Genomic DNA, 19,673 nt, shown 5'->3' with positions numbered 1-19,673 from the left:
TGAATTGCGTCTTGTGTTAGTGATGTTTGTACCTCGAATTTGACCCGGATGTTTAAATCGGTCATCTGCGTTTGAACACATTGGCGCCTATCAGGCACGCCCGTAGTTTGAATAACCGTTTCAGTACAGAAATGAAGGTTAGAGTATCAGGGTTGTGTTATCATTTTCAGTTCATCACAGCCATTTAACTTTGAAAAAACCATGATGAGGTCAATAAGATATTTAAGACATACAAAATTCCCCTAAATTTTCCCTTTCAAATAGAATATTAATGCAGTATTTCCTCCTGAATAAGAAAAAAAAGGCAATTCGACCGGCAGTACAGATTTGTCTGTTTGTGATATGTAGATAAATGGATTATGGAATTTGTTATTTTTGTGATTACTGACTCTTCACTTTTTTATTCACAGTAATGATACTGTATTTTTCTTTCTCGATGAATCGCTCTAGTACAGTATAAAGGTGGTTCCTTTTTCATTTTCTTTATTTGAATCGTGTCTTCTTCAACTCAGTGAAATAGTTGCGCCACAGTTCAGTGAATTATTTGCTATCGAAGTGGAATATTATTCTGGTGTGGATGAACATAACAATAATCTTTTCAAAGACAAGTCATATAGACGGTACAAATTTTTGACCTCAAAACTTTATAGCAGATGGGGTAGCGACATTGTTCTTTGATTTCCCCAGACGCACAAAAAATGGGATTGGATTTTTTGTAGTCGAAAGTAAGCATGTGTTCGTTGAACTTGGAATGAATATTTGATATTATATCCCTCTTATGAATATTCATGAGTATTCTAGATAAGCGATTGGTCAATTCGCGATCATGTGACAAAGAATAATTTCAATAGGAAATATTGAGCACAAAACTGAGCTCAATTTATGAGTTTGGCTCAGCATTGTTATTGAGATAACGAACTATGGTTCTGTTGGTTAGGGCACCCTCGCCATGAAATCGCGGGTGAGAACCTACTGGCCAATGGCATTCTGCCTATGACCAGGCAATAAGCATTGAATTTGACGATGATAAATTTAGGCACATACTGAAAGAATAGCTAATCAATGTTACAGACATTTGCATGGATAAGTAGTCCTAATGCATTCATATTCCTTGAAAATACAGTGATATTTTCACATCGGAAAGAATCTTGGGAACCCCGTTTGACTCTTGCAACTGATTTCGTTCGTAAAGTAATGAAGTTATAGCTGATTTTAAACCCACCATCATGTTCTAACACACTTCTCAACCACCATGACTATGGAAACTCCTTGGTTAATGCAGATGATATTCTTGGCATGAATTTAAACTTTCCTCATAGGAGATTTACCCACGGAGGGGTGCATATGGGGTCTTGGTTCTGCGATAATATTACCTACGCTTCACCCACATTATTACACCCAGGATTAATTCTCAAAACCACCAGTTCGTACTGATTTGATAAAAACAAAGGGATAAGACCACAGATCAATAGAAATCAATAATTAGTCACCGAATACCCAACATCACATTAACCGTATAGCCTCTCAAGGGCTCACCGAAATACGCTTCCAGCAAAGTAAACAAATTCCACAAAAACTCTAATAATAAAAAAATAGTGTGAACTTTGGAAGCGGTTAGGATTCTAAAGGTTATGGACTAAATGGGGGGAAAAGTAGTGAGAAAATGAATGATTGCATGAAATACATAAAGGCGTTATTTCAAAAAACAGAAGCGTGTGTGTGTCGGCGTGATGTTAGCAGTGGCGGTGTTCGGCACAGGACACGTCAAGCTAGTCGCACTTCTCTTTTCGTCACCCACGTGCTCCGACATAACAGGATATTCGGTGGATAATCACAAGAGTATACATTTTGGAGACGAGGGAATAACAATTCTGTATTTTTTCTACGTGCTTTATATTCACCACGATCTCATCTTTGGCCTTGTTCTTTTTTTAAATTCAGATTGGATGCTTTGATTTTGCAAATGAGGTGAGCTTTGCTACGTCATTAGCATTTTCTTTTGTTGATTACTTTAGAAGGCTAAGTCTCTTCTTATTAGACCTATTCCTTTGAAAATAACAATAGACCAAACGTTCAGCAATTGGTCTTTTAAAAATACGTTTTATACTGCAAATTCGAATCCTTCTCCAGCATCTCCAACTTCCAATATTTTGTTGTTTTATGATAACTGGGTGATTTAGGTTTATTTATGAAATTACATTCATGTCATGTAGATTGGACCCCTATCCTGTTGTTATCGAATATGCTTATCTTGTTTTAAAACTTTTTTTGACAAAATAATTAATATGCTCTCAATCAATCAGTAAGGATTTACATTATTTATAACCTGATAACGGACACTTAACACTTGTCACTGTTTTCACAAACGGTGATCTGGTCTGCGAATATCATGATAAATTTCGAGATATAATTACGAATTGCGATCATCGAATTTCGTCCATCCCTTCCTGGAAGACTATTCCATCGTTACTCGACAAACTGCTTGTACCACACATGACCTTTCTCGTCTCCACCAATTTCCTTGGAATGCTTGGGCGGGAAGTTCGCCGTGTCTACTTTTACGCCCGGTGGAGGACCACAATACACCCGATGAAAAACGAGATCCAAATCAGTGCAAACCAAGAATGGATTGTAAAAACATCGAAAATGACTTTGGTAAATATGTACATTGCAAAGGCATGATTGATAGATCTGAGTATATATTAAGGCGACAATGTGCCTGTGTTATAACTATATTTACGTCAAATACCTCTTTCTCAAGATCTTTCCTGCGGCTAAGAAGCAGGATTCCCTCGGAAAACCGGCGCCGCTTCTTGTATGGAATAAGTACGCTGTACTCGTAAAACATCATGCCAACTTTCAGAACGTATTCAAGGTAACGAATTCGGAAAACGAATTTGGAGACATTTTTAAAAAGAGAGGAAATGGGTAATATTTCAAGATTATCTATCATGATTTTTGACAGCAATATGCCATTGGGTGTTGTATTGTTGCTTTGATCTACAACATTTGTGTGGCATTCACCTGTAAAATCGTGCCCTGGTACTCTAGTGATCCCCTGTTACATCCCGGGAGCTGCTCAGACACCTGGGCTACAACGCTCTTAGTATTTACTACCAAAGATTAGGCTCTCTATCAAGTGCCTACTTCATTATCGTCCATGGGTGTAAAAAGTACTCTTTGTACGTTGCACGAACTCTATTGTGAACTTATATCAGAGAGAGAAAAAGAGCTCGGCTACTACTGCACACCATGAACCAGGGTTAGTTCGCACCTGCCGTGTCGCGCAGAGAACTACGTACAGTTTGTTCTTTTACAGGACATGCAGAAAGGAAATAAAACCTCTTCAAGTTTAAAGAGGGTATAATCGTTTGGAATGAATTTCGAAATACCTCCTAAAACCGCTTAGAACAAAGAAACACACGGGGCCGATCTTTTCTAGTGACACACCTGCGCGTACAGATTAGTGTCGACCCTTTTTCACTATAGAATGAAAGAAAAGAATTGATCTATTATCACACGTGGTCCGTTTCAACTTGAATCTATTATTTTTCACGATGCAGGTGAAGTTATGAGAAGTGATTTTCATAGTTTAGGGAGGACGATAATGAATTAGGGGTAAGAAGGTTCGAATTTTAGCACTTGTTGATGTATTAGTATACTTCACACCAAGAGTGGTCCCCTGTTAATGGCTCGGTTCCAATTTTTAGTTTGATTTGTTTGATCACGATTATAATCTCTCTTGAATGATAGGACTGTAATATGCCTATCAAACACGGCGTTCCAGGTGCATTGCTTCTCCGATGGGGAAGGGTCGATATACTTGAGCTCTAATGAGCACCTACTCCAGATACTCCCTGTCCCCCCCCCCCTTCCACCCTCCTCACAAAAAACCCGAACGCATTCAAACATGACTGTAATCATGGAAATACCTTACTTAATGCCAATTGGTTGAAATGAGCGCGGAAAAGATAGTTTGCTTTTGAATTTGAGTTACTTCATCAGAATACTTGCACTAAAAACCATATGAATAATGTTTAAATAAACGGGGAACAATATAAATTAGTCAGATGATGACCCTACTCAGTGCAACCACCAGTCAACAAACAACAATCTATATAGCTGTTAACCAGGCACTTCTTCCAAGGCCCAAGGTCTTTGCTCGAATATTAAAACCAAACACAAAGAGATATATACCCTTGCCATGCTTACAGACATATGTATGCATATAGTTTTATTTATTTTCATATTTATGCATATTCCTCATTCATGTATATCGTTGGCTATATAGGAAGTTCCGGACGAGGTTGCTCGGTAGATGGCTAATATTTATCCCAATTTCAATATTAAATATTGATCCTGAAAGATATTAGGCACGTCGTCTCCGTTCAGACAATTCACATGCTCGTCGGTAGGAGACAGGAAGGTCGATGTAACAATAATGATGCATTTATGAGCTTAACGATGTTGTTCCAATCGTTCTGGGGCATCCGTTTTAGGTTTTATTTTTCTTTTACTTCTTGCCTTGTGATTTACGTAGGTCTAATTGCAACAAATTAAATAGAGGGATCTTTTCTCTTTTTTTTCAAATGAACAGTGTTCTTAATTGACATAGATAGCAGGGGTAATTAGGATTCTTTTGTAATGAGTACGCTTTTTTGGCAATGCGTTTATACGCTACGAGCAACAGGACTATCTGGCCAGCTCTTGTGGTTGTACAGGACTCCTCGGCGCCAGATATGTTGATGTTGAAAAGAAGGGAAAAAAAAAACAGGTCTGGTGGCATTTGAATGCAGGTTTTTCGTCTTTTAAAAAATTAAGCTATAATGTAGCTTTCTGATGACCAGTTTTTATGATTATCCATTTTATAGAATTTTATTCACTGCTTCGTGACCCGACGGCTGTTGGAATTATTATTATTATCTCTGTCACTGTTAGAATGAGAGTAGAGGGGTTGTCTCGGTAAATGGTAGATAAAAAGATGTCTCACTTCACCTCGACCTCTCTAGATATCATTCTCTCCGAAATCACAGAAGGAGAAGACAAACAACTTTAGTTCTAATAATACTGCAAACAACATTCCAGGAAATGATCGGAGTGTGTTCGCATTTAGAAAACAGCACCTCACAATTATCCAGCCGGCTAGTCATCCGTGACGCCATTTTTCATGTCTTGTTCAGATTCCTGAACCAACGAGAAACCCCTCTCTCTCCCTCTCTCTCTCTCTCTTGATACACGCATATATTCACCCTCTCATAACTTCTCTCCCTCTCTCTCTATTGCCATCATTAAGATATCTTGGTGCCTGTCAATCAAAAGCTGGCGTTCGAAAGACGTCAAATATAACTGTTGACATATCGACGTTGTTTTGAAATCAATCAAACAAGGAATAACTATTGATGGAAAGGAATGAGTGGTTAATAAAGAAATGGAAAAGGTGCACAAAGTGTTCCCCTTGGGATATGACACGTGTGGAACGGGGTCTAATCAATCCACTTTTAAGGGGCGCAGGTGTGGAATGGCGGGTAGTGTGAGTGTGTGGCGGGCGTGTGCGTGTATAGATTGTTGGTGTGTGCAAGGAGAGATATCTCCTTGGTGCGTGCCTCTAGTGGTCTCGAGGACAACGTGTTGACGGAACGATCACGCCAAATGCCCACCTCTTGAGGGAATTAGAAGAGGGCATGAAGCATACCTTTTGACCAGGACACCCACAAAACCGCGCACCCACACACCCACACCCTTACACCCACACATTATACACACCCTCGCACGTCCTTAATACTATTAAATGTATTTCCATCCTTTCTGCATGCTGACATGCCTCAGCATCGTACAATGATTATTAATGCCTTTGTTTTTATACCATATCTGCTATACAGATGTGGTATTATTATGATTTTTATCCTTGTTGCTGTAGCTATTCACGTTGTTAAAAATCTCAACATTGATTATATCTGTGTAATACTTATAGTAATCATACTTGTTGGCGATTATTTTGTCAATGCCATCCTGATCCTCACCAATGTCCTCGTTATGCTACCATGGCTACTGTACAATCTTCAGAAGATATGAAAATACCATGGGTTTAACGTTTAAATAACTTTTTTTTTAATACAATCAGTTGGCTGCCAAAGACAGATAAGGACCTAAACCCGTTTCGATACATTAAATAATCTACAGTAGATGTTTGTTATACATATTAACAAAAGAGTTGATACACCATACAACTAATTGTCCATTTTCATGTAGATGTGTCACAACTTTCATCCCAGTTTGTCGTATTAACATGATTACAACAATTCCAATCCTCTATAAACTGGGTCGGTGGTTATAAAAGATGTTTTGTTTTGAAATCATTTTTAGTTACATGCACATTGTAAAAAAAAAAACTGCCAATCGATGGTACCTATTGTGCCAAATGACAGAAAGGAAAAGACGGAAAAGCGAAGTTACAAAACACTGAAAATTGTCATTAAATTTAGATTTCATCGCACAAAGTAGAAGTGGAAACTGACAAGGTATCCACAATCCATCTATTTAATGCATATTAAGGAAAACTTTGCTAGGATTTCTTTTAATTTCCTCTGGTGACTTCGAGTCTTCCTCCAGACGTGGTCATAATAATAGTGACCCCTTAAACAGTTAAAGAATGCGTGCTGTACATGATGATTTTGCCGATATAGACATCTGTAAGGACCCTGTATCTAGCCGCATCAGTGTATTAACAATTTTCATTCATTCATGGAATTGGTATGATACATATTCATTAAACGAGTACCAAGTATACTAGAGTTATGGATGAAGAAGGCAATGTACTATCTGCCTAAAGTACACCGACCCTTTAAAGCACTTTTCCCTATACAACCTTCGCTGTGTGATGTTGTACTTTCCTCCGCAGACTGTCTCAATGTATACTGTTTATTTGTTTTCATTATGTAATCAACATTAGGCAGGCAAAGAACGTTGTATGCATCCTGTCTTTAAAAATGGCCGCAATTCTTTCTAATGAAATCGGACGTCTTCTTTGGAACAATTTCTGGGTTTTAATTGTTCGTTTCAAGACGGCAAACTTGAAAAAAAAAGCCGCATTCCTCTGTGATTGTTTTCGCTGTCTTTGCATGGTTATTGTACTATGGATTAAATCATACCTCTGTTTCCTTCATCTGTTTTTTGATCTATTGTGCAGATTGCCCCTTCTGTCTTGTACTTTTGGATCACCTTTACATTACACTTATACTCTTAGAAGAAGCACGAGGTTTTTTCGAATCCATTTAAGGCGCGTCTCAAAACAATTCTTAGCAGTTGACAATCAGCCGTTACTTGGTCTTCATCTCATCTCCCGTGTATTCCAGGAGGATTACTCTGAAGTAAAAAATTTCGTCTTGACGACCAAATCACAGTTGCACATCGCCGAAAGATACATAAAGTTTGCCTCGGGATTAGGTTTTCGTACTCCCGATATCAAATTACATCTACGTGACTATTTAAACGGGGATTTTTTGTTCGCTGCATTTATCGGCCTATTGTCAAAACAACTTGTTAAAATAAGGCTCCGTCAAATAATGATCTATTGTATTATGGACTATAATTTAAGGCAATAGATCTTCATTATCAAGTTTGTGAAAATCCATTAGAACTTTCTTAATCAGGGCATTGTTCTCGCTTAGCTAGTACTCACTTAACAGGCCAGTAAGACGTTTATTCTGGCATTCGTTCACTTGCAAATCTTCATCTTCTCATTCCCAGAATGCATTGTCAAACGAGGATAACCGTGTTCTGCTTCCTGTACGTATTCGCCATCACGTCAAGTAGCTCTCTGCCGAAGAGCGCGCATCCCCGAACGAACCGGAAGCACATGGACCTCACCGTCAGATCTGTCAAGGAAACAGATGCCGACACCAAATCATTGACCAAGATAGACTCGGGAGCAATAGCAGACTTCCCATCAATAGATGAAGAGTACAGTATGAACAGGTGAGATTATTGCATTATGTTTCACAGACCCTTGCTTTTTTGTTACAAAAATGAAGGCGTCCAAAACAGTAAGAAATAGGAGAGATTAAAAAAATATTTCGAATTCTGATTTAGAGTTGATATTGATACATTTCACAAAATGCATGTATGCGATGAATCTTTTTGATTCAGTTTCTTTTCCTCATTTTCTGCTTTCTTAGTGTCGTTGACGACGGACCTATTTACACCTGCGAGGAGATATTTCAGATGACAGACCTCAACGAGGATGGACGTGTAACGGAAGCAGAGTACAGACAGGCCAACCCCAACATGACGGATTTAGAAATGTCGTTTGTCTTCCAGAGATACGATCCTGACTGCGACGGCAACATCTACATAGAGAACCTATGTGGAAATATCGTCGACGGCACCGGTATAGAGATTGAGATAGGCGTGGCTGGCCAACTTCCTGACCCGATGGAAGGTACGTTTAGCACAGACATCCCAATTTCACTTTTCTGGAATCCGCTAAGATCCCATGCAAGAACACCTAAATAGTAATATAGTCTTGGGGTATAGGTATAGGCTCTCGGCTGAAATCGAGGGATTCTCCGGTTATAGGACTATCCGAACATTCCAAATTTTTGCATCGATCCGTATGCGGCGGTTACTGAAATGAGTACCCCATTTAGAGCGACATTTGTGAGTAAAATTAATCTATACCTTTCTTTACCATTATTGTGCTTTCGATTCCCCACTGAACTTATCCCGCTGATATCATCTCAGAATTTGAAATAGTTTTAAAAAAGAACCAAGGAAAATACAAGACTATAGCTTCTTTTGGAAATCATTATTTGAAGACTTAATCTATGTAAGTATCCTTCACTATATCAAAGATGGTATCGTAGAAAGATTTCCGCTGATGGGCGCATCATTTGAAGAAAAAAAATAATCTTGAAAAGCTGGTCAGGAAATCTGATACAAATCAAAGAATATTCCACATTTAGCTTATTTGTGCAAATCAAAGAATATTCCATCTTTTGCTTATTTGTGCAAACCAAAGAATATTTCATCTTTTTGCTTATTTGCAATTTTAGGATGAGTTCTGCGGTTATGATATCGAAAGCTATTTCCATTGAGACATCACGTCGTTATATATGTTCAAGTGTCCCCAACGGAAATGTCAAAGATGTCAAAGAAAATTATCAGACGTCCTGAATCATTTTGTCATTTCATCGAAAAGAGAGTAAACCCGCTGATTACTCTGAATACTCTGGTAAAGCCTCAACACCAATACTTTTTATCGCCTGCCGGTGGGCAAGTTATGGGAATGAAATGAATCTCTTTTTCTGAACCAAACTCATTGGCTATTGAATTAGCAAGTAAGGATTTGGGGAAGAGCTAAGATTATACCACCATGTAAGTGTATAGTCTTTGTTGATTTATTGATTAATTTAATTAAAACGTTTGGCGGTTACTTTTGACAAAGACAAACAACATTGTGTTGACGACCTGTGGAGCTACACTTTTAATGATCCTTCCAAGAAATAGCACGCAAAACTCTATTTGATAGCTTTCAAATCATATTTTGAGCTCTTGGTGTTGCCTAGAGATTTTCCCCTTGATTACATTTTCCTGCTTTATGGTTACGGGGGAGATCTGAAGATTTCCAAGGAGATATTTTTTCCGGGATATTTTAGTCTCGTTACACGCTTTGGTGAGGAAACAAAGGGAGGAGCCCTCAGAGCGGAACGGTGCAGAACCCCTAAAATCATGAAAGGCACTAGCGTTAAATAACAGGGTAGCAACTCGAACCGAGCTGCGATAAAGTACACCGACCCCACACCGTATCACGGCCCCTTGAATACTTCCGATTCTATTGTTGGTAGAAAAATAGAGACCGGCTGTTAAGGTGTTATAATAGTTTCAAACGCGGCGACACAATTGGCTTGACTGTAAACTTTAAGAAGGTCCGTGTATATAAAAGCAGCTTAGCCGATGAGAGCATTAAACCATGGTGGGCGCAGAGCGAAGTATCAACAACCCCGAAGGAAAACTTGACGGAGTTTATATTCAAAGTTATAAGATTCAATTCCCAATATTGGGTCTCATAAACCGGAAATCTATTAACACCGATGTTTTTTAGAAACAAGATGTAGGACCTCATATCCCAAAATGATCTGTTAACGATCGGCATGAAATTGAGTTATTCAGCAAGAAAGTTGAAGTCGTGCATCTTATAAATTAATATATCTACGTTCCAGCTTCTTCTGTCTGTGGAGAAAAGCCGTCAGATCCCAAACTTATTCATGGTCAAATTAACCTGAATGTGTTGTTGGCAAAATCTAGGAGGATAAGCCATAGTCCACTGAAACCAAGCAAGGAGATAATCCTGATGATGCCAGAAGACTTACCTACAGATAGGGGGAAATGAAGCTTGACACTGTGATTTAAAAAGAAGAATAGTTCCTTAACATGAGAGTATGATCTCATGTTGATTATAATGCATTGAGTACAGATTTTGTTTACACTTGCTGACCTAAATCTACGCATTCAAAAGTTGTCATCAAATTAGGCTTACTATAAAATACAAAAGTTTGAAATAAACCTTGCATGAAATGCCTGTTACTATTAGGTCAATTTTTCACGCCACTTTGTAAGATCATAATTACTGATGAAAGCATAGAAAGGATACTGCAGGAGCCTTAGAAGAGATAGAAAACGTATACACAAAAGGGAGTACGGGGCAGTCGACCGCTCTCAAAGAGTAGGTTTCTGATGTGGCAAAATGTGGGCCACAAAATGAGAGTGGGGTCGCCTTCTGATAACCTCAACCAGTCAGCTCCAGATAGCAGCTCTCTCGTTCCCTTACAAGTCATGACTGAATGTGGCTCACTGAGATAGCTTTTGTTCTGCTCTGCGACAATCGCGAAATTGATAAGAGATACCCAAATTCTTGTATCCAAAACAAACCCCTTCCTTATTATCCATGGTCCTAAACTAGAATAACATCGACACGTTCTCGTAGCTTAGGTGAAAAGGTGCGGTATTCTTCATTAAACATATATATGCACATAATTTTGGTCTGCTTCGCCACAAATATTAATAAATATGAATAATAATTATCTGAAGACATACCTTGTAAGTACCTGAGCCTTAACAAATTTATTATTACCCCAGTCATCAGGTTCAATCCGTCATTCCCGCACAATACGTATGCACACCTTCCACACCCTGGGGATGAAATTCCAGCCAGTCGCCATTGTGGCGCACATTATTCACAAACAATATTAAGTATTCACTTCTTCTTTCCCACCCACCCAAGGAACATCAACTATTACGGCAGTACTGTTTCGTTGATTTAGATGAAAAAAAAACTCATATAATCCAGGTTATTTGACCTTCAGCAGTTGTTATTTATTCTTGAATTGACACGCGCCGCTTACACCTAACCAAAGCAACAACATTGGAGTGAGAGAACATTCGTGACGCGTTGCATGCGTTCGAACACGTTCACACAACGCCGCGGTATGTCGACACAGAACGGAAATTACTATGAATACTGAAAAAAAAGTGTGCAAATCCACTACAGGTGCTCGTCTCCATAAACATCCATTCATCTCTTGAAAATAGTTTTTATACGGCATCTGACCTCAACCATATCAACATATTATTAGTATCAGATCAGACGATGATCAGACCACAAAACTATTTCATTCCAGTCACTTAAATTCAATGAGTCAATTCAATTGTTTTTCGTTTTCCTTACAGTAGATACCACATAATGCTTACGCCTAACTTTTTGACCGAAACTATTATTGATTATTGAAATCAAAATCAATCTCAATATCAGAATTAGAATTTGGGATACATCATTAACGTTATTAAAATCAATCTTTTGACTTGGGTTACAAAGGGGTTCTACTGATTACTTTCTGATCAATTATATAGATGGGCTACTCCTTGATAAAATTCTAAATCGATTAGACGATGTTTTGAAAATTGTTCAGCTTGTTCTCTGATACAAATTACAACTTGCCTTCGCGGTTATTTTGCGTGCAAAACAGAATAGCAATGAATGACAACTCAATAAGCATAATTATTATTTTTTGTTTACTTTTCTTTCTTGGTTTATGCTTTTTTATTCTGACCTTCCTTCTCAAACCATTGTCTGTTTTGTTTAAACAACAATACCTTTTTCTTTGCTCTAGTACCTATGTCAATATGCGCTATTTGGTACCGTGCCAGCACACTATGGAAAATTTGATTTCCCGTTTTGGGCCTTTCTTATACCCGCTCTTCTCTTTCACTTTTTTATCTTTCTTTTTTTCTTCAACTATCCCACTACCCCTCTCTCCTCCTCCTCCTCCTCCTCCTCCTCCCCTTCTCTATCTCTCTCTCTCTCTATCTTTCTTCATTGCACCCTCCGTTTTTATGTTTATATTTCATCCGTTAAGAAATTTCTTCCCTATAGATAGACCGTGTCAAAATATTATAATGTACTTTTTTAAACAAACTTTTAATCAGTGTTTTCCTTTACAAGAGATCTATTAACCAGGTAGCTTGTCCTTTTTATATGCTTATAACGTAAAAATGAACGAATCAGTCTGCATACATCATGTTAATTGCTTATTGCAACCTCTTAACAATGGTTTTGTATTAGTTTTGCACTAGTTATTGGTAAATATGATCGTCCTCTTCAACCCATTCAACTATATCGCGCTTTGAATATATTGGTCAGAAATAATAATATTAGTGCAGGTTTTTTTCATTTAATATACATAATCTGAAGATTTGTCATTGATACTTCGCAAAAGATGACATATGTCTGATACAAACAAACTAAATCAGTGACTCGGTAAACACATTTGGTTTTCCAATGACTACCTTACTTAAACATTGGCGTAGAACAACGGGTAACCCGCATTTACCATATGTCTCCTTCAGTTAACCGATGTAAATAGAAATGTCTGTGTTATCAAATAAATCCATATCACCATGAAGACAGAGTAAATACTTTCTGATGTTACCCTCAATTGTCAATTATTGTTCTGGGAATTAGAGAAGTTCTTTATTTTACTATATTCTAGGAGGGGAATGATGTTCCAATGCTTATAACTGTGATTGCTATTTTTTTATTGTAGCAATTTGTATGAAACGGGCCCCTGAACTTCAATGTAAACTGAATATATACTCTAGACAACATGAGTCATTTTAACCATGTAAAAGTCCACTATTCACCAACTGGACATGTTTTAAAAAGCTAATGCAAGGTTTATATAATAAATAAACAAGTAAATAGTTTGATGTAGACATTTGTAATCCTCAGCCTCGTGGGTAGAGCCCGAAGCATAATATATCTTCACAAATGCATGTTTTCGTATAAAATTATGAATAGGTTGATCAACCCTCTTATCTTTTCTCTTCCTTTTTTATACAGTTAACTGCAGAACGCTGTCGATGCAAATCTGTGACAAGGAATCATTTTTGGTTGTTTGGGAACAAATTGAGGCCGAAGAGACAGCCGATAATACACTTTGCAGGGCTTTACAGGTAAGTTCATTGATGAGTATCTTTACAGAGCAACGTCCTTCCAAATACATGATAAAGCATTGATACCTTGGAGTGCTTTAAACAATAGTTTGCGAGGTATATTTCACTGTATAACATGCGGAATATGAAATGCCAGTATATTCAAATCAAGTAAAGGTCAGCATTTCTATGGTCGCCAACAAAAATTCTTTTATGACGTTTTCTTTTAAAAAGCTCTGGATCCATCGTACGAAAATGAAAGCAGTGCAGGGAAATTATTCTAGTTTCTTTAAAATGTTAAGGTCTCTCTCACTCTCCATCATGAAATTAGGACCCGTTGCAGAATGAATTGCGTTTGAGTGGAACAAAAAAAAATCAAAATCATTTCCAAAATAAGCTCTTCTGATTTGTTGAAAATTAAGCTGCGTTCGATTTTTGGATTTGAGTTTGATTGTAATACTTCCTGTAATTGGCCCTTGATTCTCTACAGCTTTAACCCGCTACATGCCTATATCATTGAGTTTTAAACTACAATCAAACTTATACGAGGTTTCCTGTTCTTGCACTATTAAGAAAGGGAATTGGCTCAAACCAAGTTTGGGCAAAGGTTACTGTCTAGATGGCCCAATTCTGTAAGAGGCCTCAGCGAATAAATTCTTGAAGTAAAATAGTTTGCATGTAGCCATGCACGCAGTTCTAACATGTCTGAAACAACGTTTTCGAACTTACATTTAGGTATACGTATAGAATCACCAACTATTCTTTGACTCTCCTGATTTTTATTCACAGACACACATCGAATGTGTTAGCCGGGAAAACAAATACTGTGGCCTAGATGACTACGTTGCTGACGTCAAACAGACCGTAGCCAGCTTTATCCGGTCAGGAATATGTCCAAACATTCACGTCAACGATGAAACCGTCTCGGGAATCCCATCATCAGGGGTGCGACAGGTCCGATCAGCTAAGAATGGTGAGCCCTTCTTTTATGGTTTTCTCCTTTAATTCTTACAGAACACAATAAAGTTTTGGTAGACATAATTGTAGAAGAGAATCTTCATAGCTCTATAGGATGAAAACGAAGACGTGAATACAACTGTAGGTGCCCAATCTCCATCGTCTCCTGCTGGTAAAGTTAGAAAATTGTGTAAGACGAGAAAAATGTGAGATAGAGAGTAGGCCTACACCTTGATGTAGACATCTAGCTGGTAGATAGTGTTATGAAGTGTACATACCTTTTCCGGAAAGTTTAACTAATTGCAACCTGTAGCGCCATTTCTTTCTGTCATATATAATTGGTCACTTTGTGTTCTCATCCCACAGGTCACAGGTCGAGGCATAGCAATAGTCTGAGGAACACGGACGTGGACCCGACCACCCTGCTTAGATCCTCGCATACGTGTTTGAGGTCGACAATGGAACCCTGCAATACGAACTTTATCTCATCACTAAGATCAGGGAATGTCGATCCCTGCGAAACGCTGGTCGATTACAGGCGTTGCGCACGGAAATCGACGCGGAGATGTCAAGACAGAACAAACGCAATGCGCATCAGAGACGGCATCAAGTCCATCACCCGCGCGCACAGAAAAGCCAAACTTTGTGTACAATAGACATCACTACTGATATACAGAAATCAAAGAAGAACAATGCCGCAAGAACTAAAAAACTGTATATTTTACTCTGTGAGCATTGTAGCGAGTGTGATAACATTCGAGGACTCTAAGACAGTTACTGGTATCGATGTTCATGGGAACATGGAAAACAGCACTGGGACTATGGGGCCAAGCCCCTCCATGGTGTTCCTGTATCATGTAACTGCGTGAATAGATTCAAAGTATGTCCAAGACCACGAGGAAGACGACGGGAAGCGACGGGTTTCCTACTAGAACTGGAACTTCGAGCCAAAATCCGCCGTTGTCATTGCTGTTAATATTCTAAGAGGCTTTTTCTACCAATTCTGTGATATCGGTTGTACTGCCTCATTCGAAAATAATTTATGGCAGAGTAAGAGATCAAAGGACGCTATTTTGGCAAGAGGCTGCTAGGCCAAGGCGCCGTCTTACTTCATTAATCCGTTGATTGCTGAGTTCTCTAGGCTTTGTACACGGACTACCTGTTTCCAGTAGGCAACTGGTTAAGATATGTTAGCATCATAGCAACAGTATTCATCATGTTCATTTGTATTCACTACCTAGAATCCGCTCAAATACTAATGTTACTCCGTTCTATACTCTATCATGTACATCTGCAGGACACAGTGGTAGACGTATGGTTTCAATGACTATCTATGAATAGAAATTTTCTTTTCGTTCAAATATCGTTCAGTAGTAAACTTTCTAAACGACAAGATACTTATTTCATGAAGTTTCTCACTTGTATTGCTACCTCAAGAAATAAAGTGAACATTTTCCCTACAATTAATCATAATTTTATTGATTCAGTGTAGCGATGTTGTCTACTTGGGAAATAGCTCTCAAACGGTAATAGATTAAATGATTAACTTATTTATTTTATTTCACTATGAATCTGAAAAAAAAGAATACATGTAAGAACACTCTTATTAAAGGGATCTTTTTTTCACTCAAACTTAGCAATTTTTTGTTCTTTGATATTTAACCAATCGCGAAACAAAACAAAATATTCTTTGTAAAATATAGATTTATTCCAGTCTGAAAATTCTACCCCCCCCCCCAAAAAAAAAAAAAATAATGATAATAACATTAACAAAATAATATTAAGCTACACGAGGTATAACTGCGCTCATTGCATTTGCATTTTATTTTCGGGGTTTTTCTAGATTTTTTTAGGAATAGCAATATCACGTTTAAAGTAACTTATCATAATCGTACCATTTTCATAATTCGAAGGAAAAGGAGACAATACGTTTAAATGCTATCATAGTAGATTCATATTGTATTTGGGATCGTATGTCATTTATTCCATAAATATCATGAATATTGGAACATAATTATACATTTTGTTGATAAATGGAGAATGTTCGACAGAAATTGTAAATAGCGATGTAAAATTTAATCATGACAATATATTATTATTATTATTATGTATTATGAATCCAAATTGTTTTATTCCTTTAGAGTATTCATATTCCACTATAAAGTATCGCTATGCTTATAAGATTTATTCATGTTTTGTGTTTATGAATATTACACTGCCACATTAGTTTAATCGATTTTATGACAACTGTACATATATTTATATGTTATGTATAAAAGGGTAGGTAACCAAAAAATTTGTTTTCATCTGAATATCATATATCTACATATTTCCATGTCGATATATCCGATTTCTCCATTTGGTATAGGAGGCATTTACTATGATTTATTTTTCTTAAAAGTAAAGACCTTGATATTTGTAATACTCTCTATTTCTTAAACTAACATAATGTATATTGAGCATGGTGCTACCTTTTGCGTTTATTTCCTGTCGAATAAAGAGAGGAGTGATTTCATTTATTTCAGAAAAAAGACAAGAATAATAATCTGATAATGATAATGATAATTATATTGCATAAAATTTCACATTATTGGCCATGATTTGGTACTTTACATAATTATTGTCGTTAATTTTAATATTAATATTTATAAATCATATCGAAGTTCAATTCCTTAGAAGTTTCGAATTACTTGCATGAATCAGGTCTGTTTGTTAGCGTGATTTACTTAGTAATTCGCAAGTGTTTCGATAATTAGAAATTGAAGTAACATGTTATATGTGTCTTTGAATTAATTTCGCCTAGAACATCCTTGCCTTGTTAACATTAAAAAGCTAATACCTATTTTGGATGGAATTCATTATTCCAGGACAGTATTTTACCTGTAGTTCTAGACTTCAAATTATAATAGAGCTCATCAGCTTCTGACTGAACGAAACAATTCATTTTGTTGAAACTGAATTTTCTGACATTTTTTTGTTTTTATATCAAAGCAGGTTTATTGAAACCCTTGTGTCTGCTATCTTTTACGTACAATTACGATACCCTTTACACACTATCTTCATGTAATGTTGTATGTGTTTCATTCATATTTCAGCAGGCTGTTTTAATGTCATGACAACTCTAGTTTTAAAACGGGTCTCTTTATTCCGAAATTATTTTCTTTCTTTTATAGGAGGAGTTTACTAGATTGTGTAAATGTCCTTTATGTTAACTGGGCTTTTATCTCTAATATTGTTTTGATCATCTGAACCTTTCTCTGGCGAACAGCTTATCCGTTATTTTATAAGTTTCTTTAAGTTATTTGATATAGATTGCACATTTATCTTGCACCTCTATTGATTCAAATGATGTGGAACGCGACGTTATTATGACGTCACAGAGTGTATGGGGAGATGACGACAGTGTTAGCAGAGTTGTGTGTAATTAATATTTAAAAATTAAATACTATAAATAGTGCCTTGTACAGTCTAAGAAGGAAGAGTGTATTCGTATGTATTAATTGTCATGCCCTATTTTGTATTCATAGTCGTGTCAATTAAAAGACAAGATATTGAAATTTAATTTATATTTGTCTGTGTGAAATTGTTTTGCGTTGATGTAGTTATGATTGAAAAAAAATTCGTATATCAGCATCACGGCTTCAACTTGTTAATCTATGCAACACAAGAATAATTTATACCTGATTTTAAAAATGTCGGGTTATTAATTAAATAGTAAAATCTACATTTTAATATTCAAAAAAGCTTATGTGAAACTAGAATATAGGTATACGTTTCACTGATTCATTTACATATTTCCATATATAACATGATATAATTAAAAAACAAAATTCCAGCATTCCCTTGACAGTCTAGGTAGTGTACACGGAAGTATAGGTGTGTGAGGGGTGTGTGCGAGTACATGAGATCCTTTAAAGTAGCTCTCCACGTTAAATAAGTAAATAAATAAATAATCTCAATAGATAGGATTAAGATCAGAAAAGCAAAACATGATTTAATTAAAATCGGATGAAGAAATAGTTTCGCAATATTTTGGTTAAACGGCACTACCATGTACACCAATTACACCAATGTCTTCATAAACGAGCGACCCATGCAAATGATGTCATTTCTTCGGTCGTTCTTTTTTTTACAATTATTTGAATTTTCTCCTCAAGGAATGTAAAGATTGGATTGACTGCCGATTTAATGTGTAAGAATTACCGTGTTTACATGTGATCGGCTTTTGCATCGGCTTTTTCATAGCGTGTAAACGCGATTAACTTGCATCGGCTCTCGGTTCAGAATTGGCAATTTTGCACCACCAAAGTAGTAGGTTCAGAACCGCGAGCCTATGCAGAATCGGCTTTTTTACTACGTACGTGTAAACAGAAAGCCGATTCTGCATCGGCAATCGGTGGGTGCGCATTTCATTTACTTTACCATTGTGACGTAATTGCGATCCTGCGTTGTCTTTATTATGACGTATATTGTTGGTGTGTGTATCATTTCAGGTTTTTGACACGCGAGCCGATTCTGCACCGCGAGCTGTAACAGTGTGTAAACGCGGTGCAAGATGAACCAAAAGCCGATTCTGCATCGGCTTTTGGTTCTGAACCAACAGCCGATCACATGTAAACACGGTCATTATTGCTGAGATTTCTATCTTTTAAAAGGGATGCACCTTTCATCAAAATATGGTGTATAATAAGGAAATTTTGACTTTTAACAAAATAGTGCACATCCTTGTCGATATGAAAAATAAGGTCCATGCAATCATTCTAAGTCAAAAAATTATTATTTTACATATATCAAACCAAATTTTATCATGTAGGGGCGTCATGGTCAGGTGGCTACGACTCTCGTCTTTCAATCAGAGGGACGTGGGTTCAAATCCCAGCCATGGCGTCTTTCCCTTCAGCCAGAAATTTACCCACATAGTGCTTCACTCAACTCAGGTGCCGACATGGCCGAGGTGAATGGGTACACGGAATGCACCAAGCGCCTTCAGCAGCTGGAGCTCTACAGCCGGTGTAATATACAGCGCCTCCCACAAAAAGGAAACCCGTTTTCAGAGACAGATTTCACAGTTTTATTATTGAATATGACTTGTGTTTGACAATTTGAAAATTGCGGTAAGAGTGGATTCTCATCTTTAAAATGAGGCCAACATCTTAGCAGTTCGTTCGCGCATGGCAGATTACAAATATTAATATTGAGGCATGTCAGGAATGATTTGCGCAGAAACTCTT

General features: G+C 37.2%; 1 protein-coding gene across 3 annotated transcripts; it reads left to right on the top strand.

The window, feature by feature from the left end:
- The first annotated feature begins 1,708 nt into the window (after positions 1-1,708).
- LOC129254173 (uncharacterized) lies at positions 1,709-18,004 on the top strand. 3 transcript variants are annotated; one of them, XM_054892633.2, is made up of 6 exons: positions 1,709-1,968; positions 7,747-7,974; positions 8,175-8,437; positions 13,394-13,506; positions 14,275-14,458; positions 14,809-18,004. In XM_054892633.2, exons 1-6 carry the CDS (start codon positions 1,964-1,966, stop codon positions 15,096-15,098), a joined length of 1,083 nt encoding a protein of 360 aa, XP_054748608.2. In that variant the 5' UTR covers positions 1,709-1,963; the 3' UTR covers positions 15,099-18,004. The 3 variants fall into 3 exon arrangements, with proteins under 3 accessions (XP_054748608.2, XP_054748607.2, XP_063950979.1); XM_054892632.2 differs by lacking the exon at positions 1,709-1,968 and adding an exon at positions 2,611-2,875; XM_064094909.1 differs by lacking the exon at positions 1,709-1,968 and adding an exon at positions 7,304-7,367.
- Positions 18,005-19,673: the final 1,669 nt, after the last annotated feature.

This window comes from Lytechinus pictus, chromosome 2 (genome assembly GCF_037042905.1).
Source record: "Lytechinus pictus isolate F3 Inbred chromosome 2, Lp3.0, whole genome shotgun sequence".
Lineage (NCBI taxonomy): Eukaryota > Metazoa > Echinodermata > Echinoidea > Temnopleuroida > Toxopneustidae > Lytechinus > Lytechinus pictus.
Note: the sequence above shows the minus strand (reverse complement) of the source record. Positions and strands in the feature narration are given on the sequence as shown.